General features: G+C 45.9%; 1 protein-coding gene across 5 annotated transcripts in view; it reads right to left on the reverse strand.

The window, feature by feature from the left end:
- FLNC (filamin C) overlaps nucleotides 1–14317 on the reverse strand; it is a 234353-nt gene that overhangs the window by 94313 nt on the left and 125723 nt on the right. For all 5 annotated transcript variants that reach the window (XM_033958234.1, XM_033958233.1, XM_033958232.1 and 2 more), the window contains 6 exons: nucleotides 13990–14133; nucleotides 11900–12023; nucleotides 10858–11018; nucleotides 6068–6158; nucleotides 5005–5174; nucleotides 1267–1384 (listed from right to left, as the gene is read on the reverse strand). In XM_033958234.1, the coding sequence (XP_033814125.1) occupies nucleotides 1267–1384; nucleotides 5005–5174; nucleotides 6068–6158; nucleotides 10858–11018; nucleotides 11900–12023; nucleotides 13990–14133 (808 nt within the window). The remainder of the gene's footprint in view (nucleotides 1–1266; nucleotides 1385–5004; nucleotides 5175–6067; nucleotides 6159–10857; nucleotides 11019–11899; nucleotides 12024–13989; nucleotides 14134–14317) is intronic.

The following is a 14317-nucleotide window of genomic DNA, read 5'->3' on the forward strand; positions in this document are numbered from 1 at the left end:
TTACTTTGTCTCTGCAGTGGTTTATCTGGTCACTTTGGACACCTTTTTGGCACTTATACCTGTTTTTTACATCATCTAACTTGCAACATTTAAGTTTCGCCCAAGATGTCTAGTAAAACATCCAATTATCCCTACAGGACGACTAAGTCTAGGTCAGACCCCATCCCGCCCACATACTGCCTTAACCACTCCTCCAGAAACGCCCCTTTCAGCTCTGGACACACAGCGACATTCGGAGACATAAAAAGTCCCACAGCACGCCCAGAAAGTTGGACCTGTCTTTTAGGTCGTCCAAGTGCTGACTTGGGCGGGTTTTTAGACATGTTTAAGTTTTGATTATGAGCCCCAAAATATACAGCTAACGGGTTACAATGTATCATAGTTACATTCATAGGCAGCGGAACGCTTTTAAGTTTTGGGAGGGCCCAAATATTCTGCCCTAGACCCCACCCAAACTCCTCCCTTGACCCCGCCCCATAATAATAATAGTACTCATTGTAATACCATTTTTTCCATTCATTTTTCATATACACACAATATAATCTTATTAACAGCACATAATGGTTAACCACCAAATTAAACTACACAAAGCACACTGTATGCTTCTCAACATTCATTCCTACCGGAACACCTGGCCTTGGTCACACATGCAGAACACAGATAACCGCTATGCAAATACAGGACCACAAACTAAAGTACTAATATACACAAACGAAACCCTAAGGTGCAAGACTCTACAAGCAGTACAACACTGAAGAAAGAGAAAGAAATTAATTTCTTCCTGAACAGTGCAAAATATACGGCCTCTTTTACAAAGCCGTGCTAGCAGCTGAGCTTCGGGGCTGTTGCCACGCGGCTTTGTAAAACAGGCTGATAGACAGCGGTTATAAATTCTCAAAACTGACACATTTCAGTCACTAAACTGAAAATATCATAATCCCTACCTTTGTTCCTGCTTCCATGGAGAGTGACCACTACTCATACGTTGCAGGAAAATGTATCTTCCTTCTACAGGACGGGTTTTCTTCCTTAGTTTACTAGGCTCTTAAGCAGTGGCTTCTGGAAGTATTGCTCTGGCTATGGGACTCTTCACTCATTTCTCTCCAATGCACACCACTCATCCCAGGTCTGTTCAATCAATCCCACGCCCTCTCTGCTTGTTCCAGCTCCATCTATTCACCCAGACACATTCATATATACACCCTGTCCCTCCCTCCTATCCTTTTCCATCGGATCCTATTTTTCCTTTTATCAGATTATACTTACTGTTGTTTAATCCCTGAACTTTGACCTTGTTAAGGTCCAATGGAGGAGCCACACAGACAGTGAATGGACTTTTGGGAACGGGATCACCTCCATAAGTGACTGCTATTGTCATATTCCCCTGTACGACAAAAGATAAAAGGAGAGGAGAGTCAGCCATCATTTCTGGTTATAGGAAGTTTTGCCCCTCCCCACACATACACACATTTCATCCCCAGAATGTGTGCTCCAGCAACTTTCATCCCCAGGATGTTTTGCCCCTTTGGGTACTTTTCGTTGCAGTCTTGTTGTTCCAATGGTGTATGCCTTGCTGCCAAACAAGACCCATGCAACATACCAGAAGCTCGAGCACCTGTTCAGGAGGGTCTGACCCCCCCCCCCCCCCACCAGTCATGACAGGCACTCGAGCGTATCGACTCCCATGTGCATCAGTTATGCTGCTCCCCCCTGAGCTCTCTCACTGTTGCTGGGGCCTCGGGAGGAGAAGGGAGGTGGAGGTGGAGCGGTGAACAAGGGTGGGATCAGGCATGGTGGAGATGGAGCGGTGAACAAGGGTGGGGGAGGGAAAATCCAGGTCAACAAAGTATTCTGGAGAGAAAAAGAGCATTTTAGGAATGCTATTCAATGACAGATAGACAGACGCTTACCCGACTGAATGACCAGATGCTGAAACCTCTGAAGGATGGGGGGTCACCTAAGGAAAAGGAAGGGCAGGAGATAGGGTGGGGAGAGGAATTCAGAAGGGAGGGGGTCCGGGGTGGGTAACAGGACCAGCCTAGGTAGAAGGGGGGACTGGAACAGAGGGCTGGACTGGGCAGGGTGGAATTGGGGGGCTGGGTCTTAGGAGTTTGGGCAGGGGTATTTTGTTTTGACTTTTTATTTGATTATTTTAATTGTTATTTATGGACCCTTTTATCACTGTGTCAAAATTTAATGGGGCTAAAATTCTGGGAGGCAGGGGCGAAAAATATCCAGGGGCAAAATGTGTGTGGGGAGGGAGAAACTAAAGCACCCAGGGGTGAAATGTGGAGGGGCCAAAGTTGTGGGGGCAACAAAAATTACCCAGGGGCAAAATGTGAAGGGGCAAAACTTCCTGGGGGTGAATTGTGGAGGGGTGAAACATCCTGGTGCCAAAACGTACGGGGGCAAACATTCTGGGGGACAAAATGTGAGGGGGTGCAAAACTTCTGGATCCCATCATTTCTAAACCTTGTGCTTCCTGCAAAGGTACTGCAAGGAGGGCTCAAGGGACTATTTCAACCACATTACTAGGCACCAGTGGGGGGGTGTACGTCGAAGATGTGGTCTTTGTAAGGAGCGCAGGAAGCCCCCCCCACCCCATGCTTGTGCCCCTTCCCTTCCCTCGCACCTCTCATTTTCCCTGAGCGAGCAGCATTATGAACTTTCTGCCCGCGTCAGTGTCGCCTCTCTCTGACCTCACATCCAGGGACGTGACATCAGAGGGATAGCTGACATGACACGGACAGCAAGTTCGTGATGTTTGCACCTGGAAAATTAAAAAGGTACAGGGCAAGGAAAGGGGGGGGCATATGCGTAGCAGGAGGGGCAGGAGGTGGAGCGGGGGAAGGGCGCCACACACCCTCGCCACGCCACTGCTAAGCACTTATACTGAGCCCATTCCGGAGCACCATGAACGGGGGAATATTGGGAGAGGGAACGCTGCAAGTCGCAAAGCGGTATCTCAAATAAGGACTTGGGAGGCCACTTAAACCAAATTAAAACTTAGGGCTCCTTTAATCAAGGCGCGCTACGGGGGTTAGCGCGTCGGACATTTCATCACGCGCTGTCCCCCGCGGTAAGCCTAAAAACTAACGCCTCGTCAATGGAGGCGTTAGCGACTAGCGCGGCAGGCGGTATTCCGCGCGTTAACTGCCTACCGCACCTTGATAAAAGGAGCCCTTAACTTTATATACCAGAGGAAGCTCGACGCGGTTAACAATAAGTTAAAAAATGCTAAAATACAAGGGGATTAATTTTCAAAGTGTTTAGCAAATAGAAAAGTTTTTAAAGATTTACGGAAAGATTGAAAAGAGCTGGGACACCTCAAAATTAAAGGAAGTTTATTCCATAATTGGGGAAATTTAAAAGCCAGAGAAAGGCTGAAATTCTTGACTCCTTTAATTCCTTTCCTAGAAGGGAGGGAAACTTTAAATCGTTGAGTGCCTCTTGCATATGAAAATCTACAAGTATTGCATAGAAGAGGAATAAAAATACCATCTAAAATTTTAAAAATAATACATATACAGTGGAACCTCGGTTTGCGAGTGTTTTGCAAGACGAGCAAAACACTCCCGCAAACCTTAACTCACAAAACGAGCACTGTCCCGTTAAAAACGAGCACCCCCCCCCAACTCGAACCAGCATTGCACCCCTAGCCCGTGAACGCCCTCCCCCCCCCTGCGAGAACCGCATCGCACCCCCGTGCTGGAAGCGGCATCCACCCACCCACCCAAACAAGCTCCTTGCTTACCCCATCTGCTGTGTGCCGGTACCAGTTAAGGAAAGATCCCGCCTCTTGCCTGAGCTGGGTCTTGAACATCTGTGCATGCTCAAGGCCGTTCTCTCCAAGATCTCAGAGAAAGGAGCTTGTTTGGGTGGGTGGGCGAGCGGAAGCTGCTTTCAGCATGGGGGTGTGATGCGGTTCTCACAGGGGTCCGTTCGCAGGCGGGGTGTGCGATGCCATTTTGAGCGGGGGGGGGGGTGATGGAGCAGTACCAGTAGCTTCAGGGGGAGGGGGCGGAGGAGGTGGAACGAATCAAAGCAAGTTTCCCTTACTTCCTATGGGGGAACTTGCTTTGATATACGAGCAATTTGGTTTACGAGTATGCTTCTGGAATGAATTATGCTCGTAAACCAAGGTTCCACTGTATATTTAAACTGGATTCTGAGATAAACCGGGAGCCAATGGAGACTCAGAAACAAAGGAGTCATGGCTTTTAGATCACAGACCACCATTCGCAATTTTTTTTCACTTTTATTTTAGCAGAAAAACAATACAAGTTGTTTTCAATGCACAAAAGCTTACTGCATTTTAGAACTCCATTAGAGAAACTACAACTCTAGCTGAGTTAAAAAAACACAACCCAAAATACACTTGGGCCTCGTCCCATATATAACAAGATAGGAATCAGCAGGCCATTTCCTTTAGCACGGGGGGGGGGGGGGGGGGGTTGAGATTCAAACAAGAAAGCAATCTACTAGCCCAGGGGTAGGCAATCTCGGTCCTCAAGAGCCACAGGCAGGTCAGGTTTCCAAGATATCCACAATAAATATGCATGAGATAGATTTGCATCTCAGGGAGGCAGTGCGTGCAAATCCATCTCGTACATATTCATTGTGGATATCCTGAAAACCTGTCCTGCCTGTGGCTCTCGAGGACCGGAATTGCCTACTCCTATAATAGAAGATAGTATGTATAGAGCAGTGGTTCCCAAACCTGTCCTGGGCGGGACCCCCAGCCAGTCAGGTTTTCAAGATATCCCTAATGAATATGCATAAGAGAGATTTGCATACCTGTCACTTCCATTATATGCAAATCTCTCTCATGCATATTCATTAGGCCAGGGATATCTTGAAAACCTGACTGGCTCCCCCAGGACAGGTTTGAGAACCACTGGTATAGAGAGAGTGAGGTCTAGCAGAAGGCACTAGCAGGTCTGCTGTTGACAGACAGGGAAGGCTGCAAAGAATGTCGACCTCCTTCGGTTCCGACGGGCTTACCTGCTGCACAGCTGTATACTTCACGATGTACGAGTAGTCATGATTATCAATGATCTCAAAGTCTTTCACCACCTCTCCTTTCATCGTTCCAGCAAACTGCACATCGAGCTTGGCCTTCCCGGCTCCCTTGGTGTAGACCGTGAAGTGAGTGGGCTTCCCGACCTCCACACCTGAAGGAAGATCGTGTCAAAATCCACCCAGGAAGAGCTGAGCAGTTTCACCTACGGTAGCATAACCTTTCACCCAGCAATTGCACTCCATTCCAATAATCGTTATTTATTTTCGGGGGTCTTTTACTAAGGCGCACTAGTTTTTTTTGTGCACTAAATGCTAACGCGTCCATAGGATATAATGGGCACGCTAAATCGGCTAGCGCACCTTAGTAAAAGATCCCCTTATTTGGTGAGTTTTATATCCCATCCGCCCCAGCTAGCTCAAAACGGGTAATATATATATATATATATAGATATCTTTATCTAGTAGTCATTATGTTCAACTATTCACCCATCTAATGCTAGTATAATATATCTGCTTTTTTCATGGATTTCAGTCTGCGGTATCTCTGTCCAAAAATACTAGGACCAGGGGGCATGCAATGAAGCTACTAAGTAGTAGATTTAAAACAAATCGGAGAAAATATTTCTTCACACAACAGGCAATTAAACTCTGGAATTTCCTGCCAGAGAATGTGGTGAAATCAGTTAGCTTAGCGGGGTTTAAAAAAGGTTTAGATCATTCCCTACAAGAGAAGTCCACAGGCCACTATTGAGATGGCTTGGGGGAAATCCACTGCTTATTCCTAGGATAAGCAGCATAAAATCTGTTTTGCTCCTTGGGATCTAGCTAGGCCCCTGTTGCCAAGAGGATACTGGGCTTGATGGACCTTCGGTCTGTCTCAGTACGACCTCTACAGTGTCTCTCCTCACTTTACAGTTTCCTTCTCTTGTCATCTCTCTTTCTGTCCTGCTAAGTCACTGCCTTGCCCTGGAAGATGATCCCAACTTCAGAATTCCTGATCTAGTAGAACAAGTTTCATGCATGGATCTGTTCAGGTCTCACATACCCGTGCGGTTCAGCCCTGGACCTTCGGCTTTCACCTTAGTGGCATCATGCGAGGGGTCCACCTTGATTCGGAAGGGACTGATAGGAATTTCCTAGGAAACGTAAAGATAAAGCTTTGTGAAATCACTATCGGGACAAATTCAAAGACTGAGCTGATCAACACTCCCACCATCAGTATTTTCAAAGTTTGCTATTTTAACTCAGGGATGTCAAAGTCCCTCCTCGAGGGCCGCAATCCAGTCAGGTTTTCAGGATTTCCCCAATGAATATGCATGAGATCTATTAGCATACAATGAACGCAGTGCATGCAAACAGATCTCGTGCATATTCATTGAGGAAATCCTGAAAACCCGACTGGATTGCGGCCCTTGGGGAGGGACTTTGACACCCCTGTTCTAACTAGACAGGGGCTGAAAACTTTGACTACTGTGATAACAACAAACCCTCATCTTTTTGCCTGCGATGGGGGTTTATTAAATCAAAATTGCCAAATATCTTAATTCAAACCCAGGAAAACAATTTTCAGTACGACAACCCCTCATCTCCAAATCCATTTAATGGAGTGAATGAATTAGGTGTGTCCTAATTTTCATGGTGTTCCTTTCGGTCTTTCAGTATTTAACTTGTAAGTTTGCACACCGCCTTTATCCATTAAGCTGGTTGGTATATCAATTCTTTTAAATAAAGTTATGTGAATAATTTATCCCTATAATGTTATATGGATTTTCAACAGAGCTATTTATTCAAGTTTGTTAAACAGCCATCAGCTGAATTTTGCTGTTGCAAAGTACAACGCCTGCTCTTGGACGCCTGTAATTTCACCTAACTTTAAATGCAATGTCTATGAATTCGCCAGAAGCAAAAAAACAAAAGGAATTGACCCCAAAATATCCACAATCCAGAGAAAACCAAAAAAACTCTGTGGAGTGACAATGTTCCCAAATGGACTTTATTTGAAAGTATCAAAGTTCCAAAGGTACACTAAAATCATCCACATAAAATAATTCCATCCACATAAAAGTAAATCCACATAAGAGCCTTAAAGGACCTAGTCCGCTAGGGATGCAGGAAATGCAAATGCTAGCAGTGTCTCACTTCCGGTTCACCACACAATTGTTTCCCACGTACTCACCTTTATAGGACCCCCAGGGACCCCTGAAGAAGACTTTGTCGAAACGCGGACCGTGTTGGGTCCTGTATCCCTAGCGGACTAGGTCCTTTAAGGCTCTTATGTGGATGTTTTACTTTTATGTGGATGGAATTATTTTATGTGGATGATTTCGGTGTACCTTTGGAACTTTGATACTTTCAAATAAAGTCCATTTGGGAACATCGTCACGCCACAGAGTTTTTTTTGGTTTTCTATGAATTCGCCAGGGCAGCCAGTCCTTTAAAAAAACACTTAGGCAGTTAGTACCCAATGACGGCCACATGATTGGTTTCAAAAGTTGACCTTTTTACTTTCATTCTGTACTTTCTTTTCGCCTGTCTGATTTACTTTTTCAATTTTGTTACAAATTTTGCACTTGCTGGCATTCTTTAATTTCAGGTGCATTTGGTGGTTAGATGAGCACAATCGCGAAGCTCCCACAATACTATGCCTTCCGCCTGAAAGTATTTCCAGCTGTACTTCCTAAGTTTGGGGTTTTGCTTCCGAATCTTACCTCTACGGCTCTGCTAGCACATAAAACTCTCATTTCAAGCTGCTAAACAGAATGTATGGCTTGGAAAAATGATGTTAGAGGTCTCTACCTATCTTGATTTTAGAAAATTGTTACAGACTCAACTCTTTGATAGGCTGCTATCTTAATGCATTCTGCTTCATTTTTTCAATCAAGATCCTTATATTCAACTTGACGTATTTTATTGGTTCTATGTATTACTTCTTTCCCTGCCATGCCGGCATTTTCTGCATTATATTGTAAATGCTTTCTGTCTTTATCTGTTTTTAAGTCCATTATTCTAATTTGTATTTTATCTGTATCCCAGGTATTAGCTCACCTTGTTGTGAACCGCCCAGAACTTTTTCGGTGTGGCGGTATATAAGAATAAAATTATTATTATTATTATATTCGCAGGGAGGAAGGATCTCTCAGGAGTCTGTCAGGTGGCAGATCTCTTAGAGGACAGTTCCCAAAACACTGTAGACATAGTCTAGCAGGCATAGGGCTTCTCAGTGGCAGACAGGGATTTAGCATGTTACAAACGCAACTCATCCTTCCTTTCTGCCCCATCAAACCCCTCCCCCCAGAGCATCCATCCTTTGTCAAGACCACCCGGGCCTACCTGGCAGATGTACTAGTTGTCTGGGTAGGGTAGGTAGCAGCGATCCCCAATTGCTGCTACCCATTCTAGCTTTGGGTTCAAAATGGAGGCCTCATGAGACTACCGCTAGAGGTTGCAGTTGCCATTTTGAACCTAAAGTTGGCATGGGAGCAGTAACTGGGGACTGCTGCTTCCTGCCCTACTCAGACAACCAGGGCATTTATCAGGTAGGTCCAGCAGGGTGTACTAGGGAGTAAGGTTGCTTAGGGAAAGGAATGGGAAGATGCTGGCCAAGCAAGGGAGGGAGGTGCAATTTTGGCTCCCCCTGCAGCCTCCCCTGTTGGATATACCGTGACATGGGCCTGAAGGCAGGATATTGGCTTCTACCTACATGAGAGCTCAGATCTTTTCGTGTCTATCCTTGTTGGAGAGTTTGCAAAGATCAGAGCAGAAAAAAAAAGCATATTTACAGGGTATAGTGCTACAGAACTCATTGCAGCATGTAAGAAACTAAAATGTCTTGGATAAGCTGCAGTGAGTGCCCTGAGGAAGCCCCAGGAAAGCTGTATAAGCGTAGCAGGACTGCAGTTGTTTCCATTGTGCAGAGTCAGAGCCCAACAAACCCCAAGCTTCAGGTCACCATGGTGACTAACACTGTGAGCTTGGCGCCTTGGTTTTGCAGCCTGAAAAAAAGGGCTAGCAGGCAGCAGCAACAGCCTATCCCTAGTCTTCCATCCTTCTCACCCCTTGCCTTTACCGCAGCACATCCGGCACTCATATGTGCACCCAAGAACCATTCCCTCAACCCTGTCCTTGGCCTAGCAATGATCACGAGAAGATGAAAAGGACAGCAGTTGCACTTTAGCCACCAACCACTGCCTGCCTCCTGATGCTGAATGCAAAACTGAACCGTGGGACTCTGTGGTCTCCCATATGGTTCAAACTTTGCAGTCCGTGCCAAAGTGGCAGGGAGGGTGGGTCACAGCCCAATGCACAGTCACTCCCTTTTCTTTTGCATGTTATCAGCACCAGGCCAGGGTTGTGGGGGATGAAGGAGAGGGATGGCTTGAAGAGGGAGGGGGATGCACGAAGAGGGAGGGGGAGGGAGGGGGGATGCATGAAGAGGGAGGGGGAGGGAGGGCTTGGTGCCTGTGTGCCTCAGTGGGGGGGAGAGGGAAAGAAAGGCTATCACTTGGAGAAGGGAAGAGGAGAGAGACGCTACCACTTGCGGGGAGAGAAGAGAGATTCAGAAAGACCATTGCTAGGGCTGGGGGGCAATTGATGCCAAGGCTGCTGCTGGTGTAGCTGGGTGGATAGTGAAGAGAGATTTTATCTGGGGGCAGGTGGGCAATAGAGAGAGGCTAAGGCTTCTGGAGATAGGTAGGTGGGTGCAGCTAGGGTTACCATATTTTCTACCCTGGAAACATGACCCCGCCCCACCCCTGACTCCGCCCCCCTGCTCCGCCTCCAGCCCCACCCTGATCTGCCCCAGATCCACTCAATTCCACTTCCAGCCCCACCCAGTTCAGCCTCCTGTTCCACCCCGGCCCCGCCCCCACACAGCCTCCTCTGTTCCCCGACGAGCCCCAGCTGCATCTGGAGGTCCTGGAGCATGCGTAGACGCGTGTGACGTCATTCGCGCACGCTCAGAGGCCCTCCAGATACGGCCAGAGCTCCAATCGGGGCTTTCCAAAACCCAGACAAGTGCCAGGTTCTGGAAAGTCCATCCAGGAGCTCAGACAGTCCTCTAAAAAGAGGGCATTTCTAGGTTTTCCCGGACGTCTGGTCACCCCAGGTGCACCTGAATTTAACCTTTCCCCCCACTTCCCCAGCAGTCACAGCCTAAATCCTCTCTCTATTGTCAGAGAGTGGACAGTGAGAAGAGGTGTCACTCTCCCCCGCTACTGAATTCTAAATAGGCAATTTAGATATGCGCATAAATCATTTCAAGTCTCCTAGAACCGAATTATAGCCAATGAGCGTTCACTCCACCTGCTCTTCTTTTAAGCTGAAGGTTTTATTGTTTATTGCTTAATTAGTTTCTCGATTGAACGCTTTATCGATTCTGCAAAGCGTTGTACAAAGCACTTAATAAAATAACATTGTAACAAACAGAATTACCATTAAAACAAACTTATTTAAAAAAAACGAAAATACAAAATTATTAGACGAACTACAACACGTACTAGGTTAAATAAGGACGCACTAACAAACGATACATGAAGGAAGAAGGGAGGAAATACAATAATTATAGTAAATGAGAGAGACATTAAGGGAAAAAAACAAAAGGGCAGGACTTAATGGAGAAAAAAGAAGGAGAGAAAAGAGAAAAGAAAAGAGAAAGAAAAAAAAAAAAAAATAATAATAATGAAATAATAACTTCAATTAAAAGCATCTTTAAAAAGGAAACATTTTAAGCTACTTTTAAACGTTGTTAAATTATTGCATTTTCCTTCCGTTTCTGAGGTCAACACTTACCCACAACTAAACCTGGCATTTTTGAGAAAAACCCATCCAAGCCCTTACCTGGTCAGCGAAGAGCACCATGATGGTATAGCGCCCAGCACCCGGTGGGGTGTACTTCACCGTGAAAGTGTCGTTGTCATTCTTAATTATATCAAAGTCAATGTCAGCCTCCACGGGGCCAATCACACCTGGGGCACACTTAATTCCAATGCTGACATCCCCTAAACACAGAAACCAACAGGTCAGTCAGGACTTTGGGTTTTGCAGGAGACTCAGAAAGGTTCTGGTTCATGGATACCACTTTCGTTCATGAAAGGAGGTCAAAGTTTGCTTGCACGGGTACCACTTTTCTCTTTAAAGGGAGGTAGCACTTATGTGGCCCAGACAGTGGCAGTAGGGGTCGGGGGATGGGCCACCCTGGGTGCCATCTTCAGGGTTGGTTTCTCCTCCTCTCTGCCCCCCCCCCCCCGGCCGCATACCATTTTATATGTTCACTGGCTCGAGCAATATCTTCTACTTGCTGCTCATGCCAGCAATGGCTCCCTTCTGATGTCACTTCCTGATTGCAGGACCAGGATGTGATGTCAGAAGGGAGCTGAAGCCTGCACAAGCAGCGGGTGGAAGACGCTGCTTGCACCGGCAAACATTTCAAGAGGTACGCGGGAGGCAGAGGGGCACTCAAGAGGTGGGGGGGCGCCCAAGCAGCGGGGAAGAAGGGGGTTGCACAGCGCAGCAATGCTGGGGACCCTTCCCCCGGGCGCCAACCCCACTAGCTATGCCACTGGGTCCAGACATTGCTTTCTCGACTGGGAGGGGTCATCAAATCACTATTAGATGCAGTTTGAGTGAACGAGAAGGCATCTCTGAAGGGGCAAACAATAAACAGATTAAAAATGTGGTTTCTATATTTCAATCAAAATATTTTACTTGTGGGGCAGAGTCTTTTCTAAAGTACACTGTCTTGTATATTGCAATGTCACTGAAGCATTCACTCTGGATGGTTCATGTCACACAGTGTGCTCATAGAAAGACAATTTCTCTCACACACTAAGTACACAGTGGCAAGCAGAAACTTTTTCCCATTATCCTGTACGTAACTCACCTTGTCCAGCCTCACTGCAGTCCACAGTGAAGTAGGTTGGTTCGTTGGCTTTCAGTCCTGTCTTCTCCACTCCTGGACCATACACTTTGACTTTATCAGGATGGCAACCTTCTCCAATAGCCACCTGCCAGGCACAAGATTTTGATGAAACAAAGAAAAAGCACTCCTGGCCAGTTGCGTACCTAGAGTACATGACACGCAGGGCTGATCATTTTTTTAACACCTGCCTAAGTAAGGTGATTTTGGTCTCCAAAAGTTAGTAAAAAATGTATTAAATTAGTCCAATAAAAAGATTACCTTATTTCCATTTTCTATTTATAAATGTTTATCAATACAGCTACAATATTACTTTATTCTAAAGCAACAAAAAAATATATATATATTTTTCCTATCTTTTGTCATCTCTGGTTTCTGCTTCCCTTATTTTCTCTTCATTCCATCCAGTGTCTGCCCTCTTTCTCTGTCCCTTCTATTTTTCTCTTTCTGTCTCCACTCCCTCTCCCATGCTCTGGCATATTTCCCTTCTCCTTTCTTTTCCTCTTTCCCACCCCAACTCTCCCCATGGTCTGACATCTGCTTCCCTTCCCCCATGTCTTGGAATCTTTCTCCTCTCTTCTCCTTCCATCTCTCCCTCTCCCTCCAAGCTCTAGCATCTCCTTTCATTCCTTTTCCTCCCTGCCTTCCTTCCCAATGATCTGGCATCTCAGTCTCCTTCCCTTCCTCCCCTATGCCCTGGCATCTCTCTCCTCTCCTTCCCTTCCATCTCTCCTTCCCCCTCCATGCTCTGGTATCTCCTCTCTTTCCTTTCCCTCCCTCCCTCCTTTCTCCATCTGGCATCTCTGTCCCCTTCCCTCCCCCCCCATGCCCTGGCATCTATTCCTTCCCCTCCATGGCCTGGCATCTCCTTTCCTTCATTTCTTTCCCTGCCTCCTTTCCTTCCCCATGGTCTGGCATCTCTCTTTCATCTCCTCTCCCTTCCTTGGTCTTCCTTCTCCCTGGTCGGGTGCAGCATTTCTTTTCCCCTCCTCTCCATCCCTTTGTCACTCTGCAGTCAGCAGCACAATGTTCACAATTCACTGCTCTTGTCAGCGTCGGGCCTTCCTCTCTGCCAGGTCCTGCCTTTGCAGAAACAGAAAGTAGGCAGGACCTGGCAAAGAGGAAGGCCCAACGCCAACAAGAGCAGCAAATTGTGAATGCTGCTGCTGGGAAGAAGTTTTTGATGTTGGCACCAGCCTTCGTTGGAGTTATCAGAGCAACTCCTTTTGGGCTGCACCTGGGGCAGAACCTCCCCCCCCCCCCTTAGTACAGAACTGGCCCTGGCTTTTTTCTTTAAGGATACAGATAGATACGACAGCCATATATACGAGGGTCATGACAACTATTTATTTTTCTTGAAAATGGACCAACACTGGACATCTAATATATATGTTTAAAAATGTGTCACATGTACTTCTTAATGTTGCCATCAAATAAGATATGAGTGCAGGAGTCTCTGGTAGGAGAAAAGAAAAATAAGTGACATTTGAAATCATCATTCAAATGCAGTGGATGATATTCACCACCTTCTCCATTGATAGCAACGAACGATAGACAACCTGGGAGACTGTATACTGTATGCCATAATAAAACGTGATTTCAAATGTCATGATTTTTTGCTTCTCCCCTTCCAGAGACATCTGCACTCATCTCTTATCTTAAGAAGTCCCACGCTTTCAAACATATATATTAGATTTCCAGGGTTGGCACATTTTTTAAGAGAAAATTAATAGTTACCATGACTTATGAATCAACCCTCGGTATAAGCATATCATATATAGCCATAAAAAAAATACAGATATACTTCATGAATTTGTATCACTAGAGAAAGATCTCTTGGTGGAAAAAGGTATGACATGCTAATCCAATACTTTAAGAACTGTTGTTGGATATGCCAGACTTGCAGTCAGTATCTGCATTCTTTCTCTGGGTCGCTGGGACTTCTTTTGGCCATTACAACTATGCATTTATATTGATACCACACTATGATGACCTCATCGATGACCAAAGTTAAGGAGAGATGGCCAACTATGGTCATATGGAAATGGCCTTACCCTGAAAGGACTCTTCGGAATGTTGACCCCACCCCAGCTGATGATGATGGTGTGTTTGATGGGCTTAGTTGGCACATAGACGCAGGAGAAGGTGTTGTCTCCATTATCTTTGACCTTAATGTCAATAGGGAAGCCTTCTGCATCCTGAAAGCAAACAAATGACTGCGATCAAAAAAAGAGGTTTCAAGATCAGTACTGTTAAAGATCAGAGTGTAATGCCACTCTTGCAGAAAGAGATCACAGAAAGGACAGTGCCTTTTAGAGAGATACAAGTTCATGATGCAAACTTTTCTTGGTTGTATGAAACAGCAAAAGTTGAGCAGTTCCG

This window comes from Geotrypetes seraphini, chromosome 9 (genome assembly GCF_902459505.1).
Source record: "Geotrypetes seraphini chromosome 9, aGeoSer1.1, whole genome shotgun sequence".
NCBI classification, from domain to species: Eukaryota; Metazoa; Chordata; class Amphibia; order Gymnophiona; family Dermophiidae; genus Geotrypetes; species Geotrypetes seraphini.